Source organism: Salminus brasiliensis, chromosome 1, assembly GCF_030463535.1.
Source record: "Salminus brasiliensis chromosome 1, fSalBra1.hap2, whole genome shotgun sequence".
Lineage (NCBI taxonomy): Eukaryota > Metazoa > Chordata > Actinopteri > Characiformes > Bryconidae > Salminus > Salminus brasiliensis.
This window is the reverse complement of record NC_132878.1, coordinates 89785797-89799109: the sequence shown is the minus strand read 5'-3', so window position 1 is coordinate 89799109 and position 13313 is coordinate 89785797. Positions and strand designations below refer to the sequence as shown.

Genomic DNA, 13313 nt, shown 5'->3' with positions numbered 1-13313 from the left:
TTAGGGGAAATGTCATAGTAAATGTAAATATGTATGCATAAAATCTGAGTAAAAGAAAAGAGATTTTATCCTATCTGGACAGTAGGATCTGAACAAAGCTGCCATCTAATGGTCAGGGTTTAAATGCAACACAAAATCATTTACAATCTTTACATGTAAACTTGTACATGTAAACGGTTTTATCCTCTAAACAGGTGTGATTTGAGCATATATATATATATATATATATACAGTCATGCCCGAAAGTATTCATACCCCTGTCAAAGTTTGACTTAAATTTACTTTTATTTAACCAGAAGTTATATTTTTGCCTGGAAATGACACAGGCATCTCCCAGGAGATAACACGATGATGTACAAGAGGCATCATTGTGGGAAAAAATATTTCTCAGCTTTTATACACATTTGAACAAAAAGTGGCATGTCCAAAATTATTCATACCCTTCTCAATAATTAATAGAAAAGCCTTTATTGGCTATTACAGCAATCAAACGCTTCCTGTAATTGCTGACCAGCTTTTTGCATGTCTCCACTGGTATTTTTGCCCATTCATCTTTAGTGATGAGCTCCAACTCTTTGAGGTTCGAGGGTCTCCTTGCCATCACCCTGATCTTTAGCTCCCTCCACAGATTCTCAATTGGATTCAAGTCAGGACTCTGGCTGGGCCACTGCAAAACATTAATGTTTTTGTCTGCTAACCATTTCTTCACCACTTTGACTGTGTGTTTTGGGTCGTTGTCGTGCTGAAATGTCCACCGGTTCCCAAGGCCAAGTTTCTCTGCAGACTGCCTGATGTTGTTGTTGAGAATCTTGATGTATTGCTCTTTTTTCATGGTGCCATTTACTGCGATCAAGTTCCCTGGTCCATTGGCTGAAAAACACCCCCAAAACATTAGGTTCCCACCACCATGTTTGACAGTGGGGATGGTGTTCTTAGGGTTGAAGGCTTCTCCTTTTTTACGCCAAATGGTGCACACATCATTGTGGCCAAACAATTCAATTTTTGTTTCATCTGACCATAAAACAGAACACCAGAAGTCTTCTTCTTTGTCCAGATGAGCATTTGCAAAGGTCAAGCGGGCTTTTGTGTGCCTTTTCTGGAGAAGTGGTGTCCTCCTTGGCCTGCGTCCGTGGAACCCAGCAGTGTGCAGTGTCCGTTGAACTGTCTGCCTTGAGATGTCGCCACCAGCAGAGTCCAGATTCACCAGGATGGCCTTGGTGGTGATCCTTGGATTTTTCTTCACCTCTCTCACTATTCTCCTGGCCAGCACAGGTGTCACTTTTGGCTTCCGACCACATCTTCTGAGATTTTCCACAGTGCGGAACTTCTTGTATTTTTTAATAATACTTTGCACTGTAGCCACTGGAACTTGAAAACATTTTGATATGGCTTTATAGCCCTTTCCTGACTTGTGAGCGGCAACAATGCACAGCCGCAGGTCCTTAGTGAGCTCCTTTGTCTTAACCATGACTGTCCACAAACCAACTGCAGAGAGCTGCTGTTTTTCTCCTGTTGAGTTGATTAAAACAGCTGTTCCCAATGAATCAGGGTAATTAGGATGCTTTAAAACAGCTTGGACTATTTGGAATGGTATAGAACTTTGGATTTTCCCATATACTGTGACAGTTTTCAAAGGGTATGAATAATTTTGGACATGCCACTTTTTGTTCAAATGTGTATAAAAGCTGAGAAATACTTTTTCCCACAATGATGCCTCTTGTACATCATCGTGTTATCTCTTGGGAGATGCCTGTGTCGTTTCAAGGCAAAAATATAACTTCTGGTTAAATAAAAGTAAATTTAAGTCAAACTTTGCCAGGGGTATGAATACTTTCGGGCATGACTGTATATATATATATATATATATATATATATATATATATATATATATATAGATATATATATATATATATATATACTTTGCATAGATTGCTTTGGCTCAGATAAATAAAAGTTTCTTTTTTGTTTTAATTCAACAAAACCGCAGGAGCTAGACCGATAGAGAGATCAGGACCTTGGTAGATTCATGTGTTGTTTTTTTTATTGTTGTTGGTGGTTGTTTGTTTTTTGACATAAGACTCCAGTCATGAGATTCAATGCTGATGAGAAATTGGTGGCTTGTATATGAGATGTTTTCTCCTCAGTGAGTGATGTGCCAACATGTTGGTTTGTATTCTAGACCTAGAGAAAAAAATAGGCCCACCGTAGTTGTGAAATTAGCAACATGCTAAATTCAATTAAAAGAACTATATGAAGTAGTCTCCTAAATGAGCCTGAAAACACTCCTAAGACCATATACTCGAATCTGTGCCGTCAGATATGAGGCTTTATCCTCTAAACAGGTGTGATTTGAGCCTCAGTTAGCTGGACATTGCTGGCTACACAATGATGTCCATGGATCACTGGTTCTTTGAGTCCAGCTGTCGAGTCCAGCTGCCTTAAGCTTAAGCAAATTATGCTATCGCTTATTAGGTTTTTCCTAATAAACACAGCTGTGTTTGCGAATGTTTTGCCACTCAGTCTGACTAAAGAGGGCATGGCCCGGAGGAAACATGATGTCAATACATACCCTCTGTTGCAAAACATAGTATTGCAATACTTCAGTATATATGTTTATATTTTCTTACACCCCTAATTACATCCGATACATACAATACGCCATAATGTTGTAGAATCTAGAGCTTTTAATTACTGATCGCTGTCACCTGTGTGTCTTTCTCTGTCATCAGATCTTCACCCCCATGCTCTCTGAGTACCTGAACCGACTCTCCATGATCGTGGACAGTAAGCTGAACTGTGGGCCTGTGCTCACATGGATGGAGGTGAGAGGAAAGCAAGTTGTTGGATAGAACAACTTGAGCAGAACTTAAGGCGTGTGTAGATATGTGGAGAAAAGGGAATGTAATCGCTTGACATGAATGGCAACTTCACGCCTTCCTTTTTTTTGGCCTCTTCCTTTTTTCTTTAAATGTCCTTTAGTGGAAGTGGCATGTTTGTTTCAGGGTTAAATTAAAAGAGAAGTTACAGGAGTATTTGAATTTGTGATGACCTTCAGTTGCATGCAAATGTGGTGTAGCTACTGTAGAACATTTCGGTCCTATTCCTTCCATTAGGACCAGTCACAGTCATTGAGAGGTCTTAAAACAAATGACCATGAGGTAGAGAAACATTGTGGTCAGGGGGAGATCAGGACCAATCAGGACCATGATGTGGTGATTATGTCCAATTTAGAACCATGGTGATCACCTGACTAGCACCAGGGATAATTCCTTGCTTACAGGGAACATCTGATCAGTGCATGCTTTGGTTAATTTAGTTACAGAGGTGTTCTGAGCATAGTTTAGGTAGTTAACATCTTTCATATGAAGACCCTACCAACCCAGGGCTTGATGAAAATATAGCTTCCCTTCCCAGGCTATCATTACGGTAGCTAAACAACCCGTATGAAGAGAGGACCATCCAGTCAACACAGTCACCACACCACCATCCACAGAATGTTCTCCAGCCTTTGTGAAACCTTTGTCACCTGTTGCATGTTTCAGATCGACAATCATGGCAACCGGTTTCTGTTGAAGGAAGAGGCATCTTTAAACGTCCCTGCAATCGCGGCAGCTCATGTCATCAAGCGTTACACTGCCCAAGCCAGCGACGAGATCTCAATTGAGGTACATGCACAAGCCTTTCCGTTTGCAGGACGGACGATTCATTCATTTATTTATTTATTTAACTAACACCATCCTGACATTCACATCCATTAGATTTGATGGTTTGAAAAATCTTGATTTAATGATCTTCCTGTAGGCATAACTCCTATTGATGACATGTTGTTCAAGATGTTCATGTACATGATGAGATGAGAAAGGTTGGCATATTGTTTAAAGTGAGCAGCAATATTAAATTGGTCTTGGTGTTTTTCTATGGTTCAACAACACACACTTTTACCTTGTCATCACAACGACAGTGACTCAAGTGAGCGACAAAATCAGAACACTCCAATTATAATCAATTAAACTGTCCAAACCAGCAGTGAGCAAAAGAGCAGGATGTGGCGACAAACAGCCCATTTCTGTTTTGACATGTTGAATTTGTTGCAGTTCATCACATTACAAACACTGTTGAAGCAGCCACCTTTCACCAGATACTGTAAAGTAGCCGACAATGGACGCAAGAGCAGAATGAGGACTACATTTATGAAATTAGGGCCTATATGGATGAGTATCAATTTACCTTGGATCCTGAGGTATTTTCGAGATATACAGTTACCTCTGTGATTATATTTTAATTTGAATCAGCCATCTCTGTTTGTTTGACCATATACGTATATTTGTTTCCGGCAGAATTACCTGCTGTTTTTCACTGAACTCCTCAGTGGTCTGACCAACTTGGCACTGTCCAAATTCACATCTCTGTTTTTCCAGGTGGATGTCACCTCACATCAGGGGGGAAAAAGTTTGTTTGGCTGCGGTATTGAACCTTATTTAGTCTCTTGAGTGAAAGCACCTGAGATCCTCCAGTATCGCATAAAACAAAAACTAACTGAAACTACATTTTAGGCGAAACAGAAAACTGAATCACGGAACTACAATAAAATATCTAATGCAGCTACTGTGAAGGCTTTCAGATGTAATACTACATTGGAGTGCTCCCTTGATGGTATGTTAGGACAGCATTACGACTGATGTGCAGTATAAGCCACAGAAATGGAGCTTCTGCAGTGTGACCTCCACAGCAGTACTGATCAGCCTGCTAACGTGCAGCTAACATGACTTCTCCACATCTCCACCAGCTCCGTGCTCAGAGTACTGTTGTGTTGTCCTGTGCTTTGTCCTGGCCTGATTCTGCTTTCCCACAGCTTGCCTGGTTCTGCTGTGCTGTCACCCTCTCATCTTCCTCGTTACCATCCTCTTCCTCCTTCATCAGGTCTATTCCTGTCCCCCCCCCTCCCCAGTCCCTGCTCCATATAGACTGGCTCTTTCTGGGCCACAGAACAGGGTGACCTGGCACATTTAAAGCTCTCTCTGTCTCTCTCATTTTCACTCTATCTCTCTTTTTTTTTTTCCCCTCTCACACACTTTCTCACACTGTTGGTTTCTCGCTCACTCTCGCTCCAGCTTTATCATTCATTCTCTTACTTTCTCACTCTCACACACTCATTCTCTCACTCTGCCATACTCTCTTTCACTCACTCATAAACAACACACTTTCTCATTCTTTCTCTCTGACTCTTTTACTCACTATCACATTCTTTCACTCATTCTCACAACCCCTCTCTCTTTCTCTCGTCCTGATTTTCTCACATACTTTCCTCTTTTCTTACACTCCTTTTATCTTTCATCGTTTCTTCTTTATTTTCTGCTTTTTCTCTCACACACGTCTCTCTTTCTCTTCACTCTTTCACTATCGCATGCTTTCACTCATTCTTACACCTTTCACTTTCTACCCCTCTCATTTACTCTTAAATACACTTCTTTCTCTCTTCACTGTTTTCTCGCATTCTTTCACTCACACTCTCCCTCTCTCTCACTCTCCCACCCACTCTTTCTCACAATCACATTCTTTCACTCACACTCTCTCTCACTCTCCCACCCACTCTTTCTCACAATCACATTCTTTCACTCACACTCTCTCTCTCACTCTCCCACCCACTCTTTCTCGATCATATAAATTTGACTCATTCTTACACCCTCACTCACACTCTCTCTCTCACGTCCATCCACTATTTCTCACAATCACATTCTTTTACTCCTTCTCGCTCGGTCACTCACTCTCTCATTCTTTCTTTTTTCCCTCTCTCTCGCTCTCTCTCCCGCCCACTTTCTCACTATCATTTTTTCACTCATTCTCACATCCTCACTCTCACTCACTCTCGCTGCCTCTTTCCCACTTGCTCTTTCTCACTCTCATTTTTTCACTCATTCTCACATCCTCACTCTCACTCACTCTCGCTGCCTCTTTCTCACTCTCATTTTTTCACTCACTCTCATTCTTACTTTTTCCCTCTCTCTCACTCCCCAACCCACTTTCTCACTCTCATTCTTTCACTCATTCTCACACTCACTCACTCTCACGGTCTCTTGCCCACTCACTTTTTCCCACTATCATTCTTTCACTCATTCTCACTTTCTCCCTCTTTCTTTCACTTACTCTTAAACACCACACTTTCTCACATTTCTCTCGCTCACATACTTTCCTCTTTTCTTACACTTCTTTTATCTTTTCTTTCTGAATTCTTGGGTGCTTTCTCTGTTTCTGTGAATCATGTTAGTCCTTGTGATCGTCATTGCTCTCTGAGTCCGTCTCTCTGTGTCTTTCTCATGTCTTGCTCATTTAATTGCCCTCGTTCTGTTGCTCCTCTATTTTTTTCCCTCTCTGTCTTGGTCCCTTTGCTCTCTGCTGAGAAACAGGCACTGCTCAGTTTCTCACTTCCCACTTCCCTTATGTGGGTCAGAAGTTGCTTGTGACGAGAACCAAACTCATCGTGGGCAGGACCAGGCATGTAGTGAAGCGTGCCTTGGCTCATTTGATGGCTGTTTTGGCTGCACGTTGTTTAACAAGTCATGTTTTGTCTCCCACAGCCGTGTGTGTCGACCTTGTGGAGCTTGCTGATTAAAAGCTCACACACACACACACACACACACACACACACACACACGCTAGATGTACTAAGCCAACAATGCTGTAATTTGTAATGTCTCAATTTGATTATCATAGTATTTAGTGGATGTTAGTTCACAGATTGTCTGTACCATAAGCACTTTCTATAATTGCGCACTGATCTCTGTTTCTAAGGTCGGTGATATTTTGTCTGTGATTGATATGCCACCCAAAGAGGAGACCACCTGGTGGAGGGGGAAACATGGCTTTCAGGTACCCACTCTAGCATACAAACCCTTTTATCAACACTTACTAGCCCATCACACACATCACCTCTCTGAAGACATCAGCACACATTAATAGGGAAAGCTAGATGAAGGCGGTTCAGTTTATTAACGCTAGGGCTGCACAATATGAAGAAAACCCCAAATGTGATTATATTGATCCAATTTCTGACTATGAATGGCTTTGCACTACAGTATTAACACACTCATGAGAAATATGATGGTAAAAGTATTGGATGGTGCATGATCATTCCAGAGAACACCGTTTCATTGCTCCACAGCTCATTGCTGGGGGGGATTTACACCCATCTAGGCCACACCTGGCATTAGGCAACAGTCCTTTTTTTTCTGCTCCAGAAAGTCCTATTCTATTGGCAGTATTTCTCAACAGGGACTAAACAAGCTCTGTGTGTGTGCATTTTTACATCTTTGTCAGCAATGGGCACAACCTGAAGTAGCAGAATGCATTTATTAGAAGGGGTGTCCACAAACATTTGGACATATAGAGTTTCTCAGATCATATGAATGCCATATTTTACCTTCTTGTTGGATCAGACTTGAAAAGGCTAACCAAAGAATACAGTGTGAAGCGCTAATGATCACCCATGTCAGTGTATCTGAACACAGTGTGTCCTTGAGCAAGAAACACACCTAAGATAACCCATATCCTTCATGTCCCGCAGGTCGGCTTCTTCCCCAGTGAATGTGTGGAGCTGATCAATGAGAAGGTGCCGCCGTCTGTTAGCGCTCCTGCCGCTAAACTAGGTACTGCACGTGGTTCTTCTGTTCTTGTAGTGCAGTTAGAGATGGCATGTCCGTATTGGTATCAGTCTGATATCAGCAGGAAAGGAATGAATGACTTAACAACTATAATGAATATGGAATGAGGAATGAATTCTTCCTGGGTTAGTAGAAAGGCTCATTTTAAGCTTAGTAGTTTTTAAAGAAAAGCTTCTTCACTTCATGGCTATCTTCACTGATCGAGAGAGAGAGTGAATGAGTTCAGTGTAATGCTTGCTCTACCCTGGAAGTATCATCGTTATGCTACAGTGTTTTTGGGAAGCCTAGACCTTTAAGATGGAGCTTTTCCCAAAAATCAATATCCAATACCCAGATTGGTATTGTTGTCAGCCAGTACTCTACTACAGTAGATTGTAGGACTGGTATTGGGAAACTGGTATACTACTGGTATTGGACAAGGAAAATGTGATTATTGTAGCATATTTAGGTTGAGTTCCTCTCTGTTTTATTCCCTGTACTGTTTGCCATTTTCACCATTATAGAAGGAGATTCGGTCAGCTCCAAGCCTGGCGTCGCTAATGTGCCCGGACCACCTTCTCCCACCTCAGGTAGGGCTGAGATACAGTAGCAATTGTTTGCATATAATGACTTGTCTCTTTTCTTCATAATAAGTCTGCTTAATGGTTTGAGACGACCTTGCCTGCTTCTGTTGTTTCCGCTGTTGTGGCAATATTGCTGATTCTAGTTTTTTGTTTTTTTTTCTTAAAGTCCTTGAAATGTTTAGCCCAAACTATGTCTGCCTTAATGAGGCTGTCATCTGTGCCATATCAAATGTTCAGATGTGCTGCGTCTCTGAAGACACAGTACTATTGGTATAATGGATGCACCAATTTATTCTGTTCTTTGCAAAAGATCTGTTTGTAGAATTCTCCCTGAAGATGCATTTTATTTTGTTTAACAGGCTTTGTTCAGACGGGCAGCTCAGAACTGGATTGAGTATGATTGATTGATTATCTGTGATGTGGACAATATGATGCCACAGGAAATCCTCCCCCCCCCCTGTTCTATTCAGACTTATACTGCATTCCATTTAAACTGGAAGGTCCCAAATAGAAAAATATCAACTGGAACATCCCCAGTTAAGCCAGATTTCCTAGTCGGAAAGTCAGGAGAACCTCACCAACCTTGAGTTTAAAATCAAAGATGGTCGCACCACATGTCCACAGTAATGAAAGCAGCAGTATTATATGGTTTATCCGCACTTCTATCTATTTTGTCTCATTAAACAGGCAGTCATACACTCATTACTCTCCAACTTCTATTCGTGAACATATTTCCATGATGTTTATTTCCATTACTGCATAATGGGTTATCAACTGGTATTGCCAACATTAAACAACATATAAAATGGGACATATTTTGGTTAGCTTTGCCATAAAACATTGGTACAGGATTGTCAAAACAGTTGTGGTAAGCTGTGTTTTTTTGGAAATGTTTTAAATGGTGTAGAACTATCAGCATATTTGGCTTGGATATGGTCAATTGTGGTGCAACATAGTCCCAGTTCTTCAATCTGACTTCCAAGGTAAATTTAATGCAGTATAAAGTCTTCCAGTTTGATTAAAATGCCTAAACATGCTGCTCAGTTTGACAAGCCAACATTTTTAACAGATCGGATTTTTACGTAATTTAGAGTGTAGTAGTCTTTGACATCACAGTGTGAGACACAACTGGAGAAAAAGTGTTTTCAGATAGCCGTTTTCTTAATTTGTAATGCAATTAAGTAAAAGGCAGTTAACAGAAACAGTTGAGGTCAAGTTGAGGCCAAGAAGATGTCCCAAGAATCCCCCCATAGGATTGCTAGAAAGACTAATCAAAATCCCCATTTGACTCCAATGAAGACTGGGCAGACTCTGGAGTGGGTGGTGAACCGACATTAGCACTAATATGACCTTCATAGAAGAAATCAGCAGTCATCAGTGGCAAAGAGAACTTTGTACTAGTAGAGGGAAGAGTGGGTTCAATTAAATATCTGCAAAATTATAAGGAACACATTCACCTTATTTGTCCAAAATAAGGCCCTCCCCTACATGTCGTAATATTTCCCTGGGGATTGTAAAGTTTTATGTGTAACCAGGATCAGATCCATTTATACAATGAGCCGACCTCATAGAGCAGGAGTCTCAAATCTTTTACTGTCCCCCGACCTAAACATCAGAAACATGCAGAACTCTCAAAATCCACATCCCAAAAATTCACAATGGACTACCTCCAGATATGCAAGCTGATTGCTTTACCATGTCCCTTACTGTCCATCAACAGTCTGCAAAAATCTCAAAATCCACAGTGGACTCCCTCTGTGCGAGTGCTAGCTGAAGATTTTTACAATGGCCTTTACAGTCCCCCAGCCTAAACATCATCAGCAATCTGTAAAAATCTCGAAACCCGCATCCCAAAATCCACAATGGACTACATCAAGAAGTGCAAGCTGAAGACCTGCTTGCAAGACATGCTGTGATAAAGTATCGCATTATGATCCTCACAGCTAGTTATAGTTGTTAAGTGATGGCGCACATCAACATCTAAGCTCATACATGAGATTATCAAAGTTATGCAGCTCTCTAATCAATATACTCTTCCTCTCGTTACTATGGCAACCAGTGTGGCTATGGTTGACCACAGTCTGACTATACAAACTGGATTTGGTCACTTGTAGCTTGAAATCTGTGTAAAAATCTGAATGAAGAAGAATAGATTCTGATTTGCCCTGCAGTCTAAACAAAGCCTAAGAATCCTGGTGGTGTGCTGCCTCTCTCTGAGCCCTGTGCTGTATCTCTCTTCTCTTCTCTTCTCTGTATTCTCTGTTTCTTTCTCTCAGTTCTTCAGCCTTGGTTCCTAAGATTTGCTGGTAACACCTTTGATGTTGAAATTAACTCGTGTTCGTTCTAATTTGTCCAAAACAAGGCCCTCCCCTACATGTCCTAACATTTCCGTGGGGGTTGTAAACCCAAGCTTAGCGTGTAACCAGGATCAGAGCCATTTATACAACGAGCCGATCTCATGGAGAGCAGGAGTGGGTGGTATGGAGAGCTTGGCAAATGGAGGTGGAGGAGTGGGCAGCTACCGCACGGCATAAATCATTTGGAAATGTTGTGATCATCTCTCTCTCTCTCCTCGCTCTATAAAGCTCAGGCGTCTCGCTGTATAAATGAGAAGCTGTTGTCTGCCTCTGGACTGTCTGGAGATGAGTGATTTTGTTTCTAGTGCTGTTTTAAGGCTCTGTTAAGGTTTGCCTCCACCCTAATCCTAATCTCGCTAACACATTCCACTGATCTGCTGCTTATTTACTCTAAAGGAATCCTTCACTCCAAAAAAATGCTAAGGCTACTGCTAATGAACGAGGGCTAGAAGACACCCGGCTTTTAATCTGTCAGCGTTTTAGGATGAAGCATTCCTTTAGTCACAGACATTTAATGAATTGCCTACCGTGGCCCAGTTAAGGGAATAGCTTGATGAGAAATCAGATTTACACAACTTTGCAAGCTGTAATTAGCCAAGAAAGTTTAGCAGACACTGTTATTTAGTTCTTTAGGCTAATGAAGAGCTAGCAAGTAGTGTACCCTACTAATTAGCGTTATGCAAATCTCATGCTGAATTACCACGTTTCCCTTAAGTATTCTTAGACAGACAGACACTGTTGTCTATAGAAATGGGCAAAATTCTAATGCTGTTGGCCTAAGCTAAATGAGTTAGTTTGTGCTATAGATTGTTAGAAACGTCATAATAAAAAAGTATTTTGTAAAGTATATTGTAACGTCATTTGAAGCGGGTTTGGGTAAATGCAAAATTTGCCAATTGTTGAGCCATATGCTTCTATTACTGTTGGGAAAACAAAAAAACGACCATATATGCTTATTGGCTGTTTATTCACATTTAGGGCAAATGTGTTAATTGTGCAAGTTAGATGTAACCCAACTTTTAAAACATTTTAAAGCCCATATCTTGGAAAACTACATTTAAAAAAAATGCATTTTTTTTATTCTTAGGAATAGTTTGATGTGGTACGTAAACATTGCTTAAGTTAAAATCAGATGGTGTTCACATCTCAATCCAAGCAGTTTACATATATTTACATTTACATTTATGGCATTTAGCTGACTCTCTTATCCAGAGCAACTTACAAAGGTTTTTTCTCGTATTACAGAGGTGGGCCAATGTAGTATTAGGAGTCTTATTGGTGTAGCGCAGCATAGCCACCCAGACCGGGAATCGAACCCCAGTCTCCCACATGGTGTAATAGCTCACTGGCAGGTATTGGTGTTATCTGTTGCGCCACACCAACCTCACCAACATATAGAAATTATGCTGCAAGATCAGCCCATTTTAAATTCCTGTCATTAATAACCCATTTACAGATTACCTATTCAGCCTACGGCAGTTCAGCCCTGCCCACTTAGACCAAATCTAAAATGGATGTTCAGTCCAGCACTTGTTTTTTTAGTGGTTACAGTTCAGGGCAGCAAGTTAGAACAGTCTTAAATGCATAGCAATGCTAAGACACAGGTTTCACAACCCTGTTCTGCATATTTTAGTGTTTTGAAAAGCTCTGACAGCCATGTCAACTTGGTGTTGTTAATTAGCAAATTTGTTGGATCAGGTGTGTTGGGAGTGTTGAAAATGATCATGTAAAAATGAATGATGAACATCATAAGTGGGGGGAAAATACTAGAGTAGCATAGGAATGTGAAGAATGGATATGGGAGGCGTCCATTCATACCATAACTTCTAAACACAACTTGGCCCTACTTAACACTGTCCGCCTGAGTTACTGCCACTTATGTATTTGGGATATAATGAAACTCAAACTTGACCTGATATTGCATATCATACATACAGACATCATATCCAAGCAGTGTACGTATCAGTGCAGAGGTTCAGCTATCTCTCCTCCGGTTAGGTTGTGGCATCCTGGAGCAGAGTTAGAGAACCACGTGTTTGCTGTCTTTTGCATATTTGTCACTTTAGCTCTCTTGCGCCCCCCTGTGTCAGTGTCCAAGAAGCACGGGAAGCTGATGGGTTTCCTGCGCACGTTCATGAAGTCCAGACCCAGCAAGCAGAAACTGAAGCAGAGGGGCATCCTGAAGGAGCGAGTCTTCGGCTGCGACCTGGGAGAACACCTCCTCAACTCCGGGCAAGACGGTAATGAGACACAAGCTTGGGATTTCTGTTGATCTGTCCATGCCTTGTACAGGGTTGGACGAGCTTTATAAACCCTAATGAGAAATTGTCTAAATTCAGAGCTTAATATAAGCCATAAGCTCTTTTGCAGAAATGTATTACACCATGTGTTTACAAAAAAAAAGTGGTATGTTCATATATACCACAATTTCACAGTCAATGTTGAAAATATATTTGTGTTGTTGTCATGGCAACTCATGGTTCCTATCACCACCATTGTAAAGGAAACGCCCTGAATAATTATTCACTATACTATTGAACGCAGAAATTATAAATTAAAGAATTTTTTTTTTTTTTTTTTTTTGGCCACCTTATCTTGGATCTAACTTCTGGCTTTGCTGCTCTGTGTGAACATAGCTGGTGAAAAATAGCTAAAATTAGCCATCTTGCTTTCGAAGAGAAACAGCTGTACCTCGACAAAATCAGTAAAATGGGCCGTGATCCTTATACGCCTTC

General features: G+C 41.0%; 1 protein-coding gene across 6 annotated transcripts in view; it reads left to right on the top strand.

The window, feature by feature from the left end:
* The window catches only part of arhgap33 (Rho GTPase activating protein 33), a 96497-nt gene that overhangs the window by 62112 nt on the left and 21072 nt on the right, over positions 1 to 13313 (top strand). For all 6 annotated transcript variants that reach the window (XM_072692339.1, XM_072692338.1, XM_072692341.1 and 3 more), the window contains 6 exons: positions 2730 to 2822; positions 3543 to 3665; positions 6790 to 6867; positions 7562 to 7643; positions 8162 to 8227; positions 12669 to 12818. In XM_072692339.1, coding sequence (XP_072548440.1) covers positions 2730 to 2822; positions 3543 to 3665; positions 6790 to 6867; positions 7562 to 7643; positions 8162 to 8227; positions 12669 to 12818 — 592 coding nt within the window. The remainder of the gene's footprint in view (positions 1 to 2729; positions 2823 to 3542; positions 3666 to 6789; positions 6868 to 7561; positions 7644 to 8161; positions 8228 to 12668; positions 12819 to 13313) is intronic.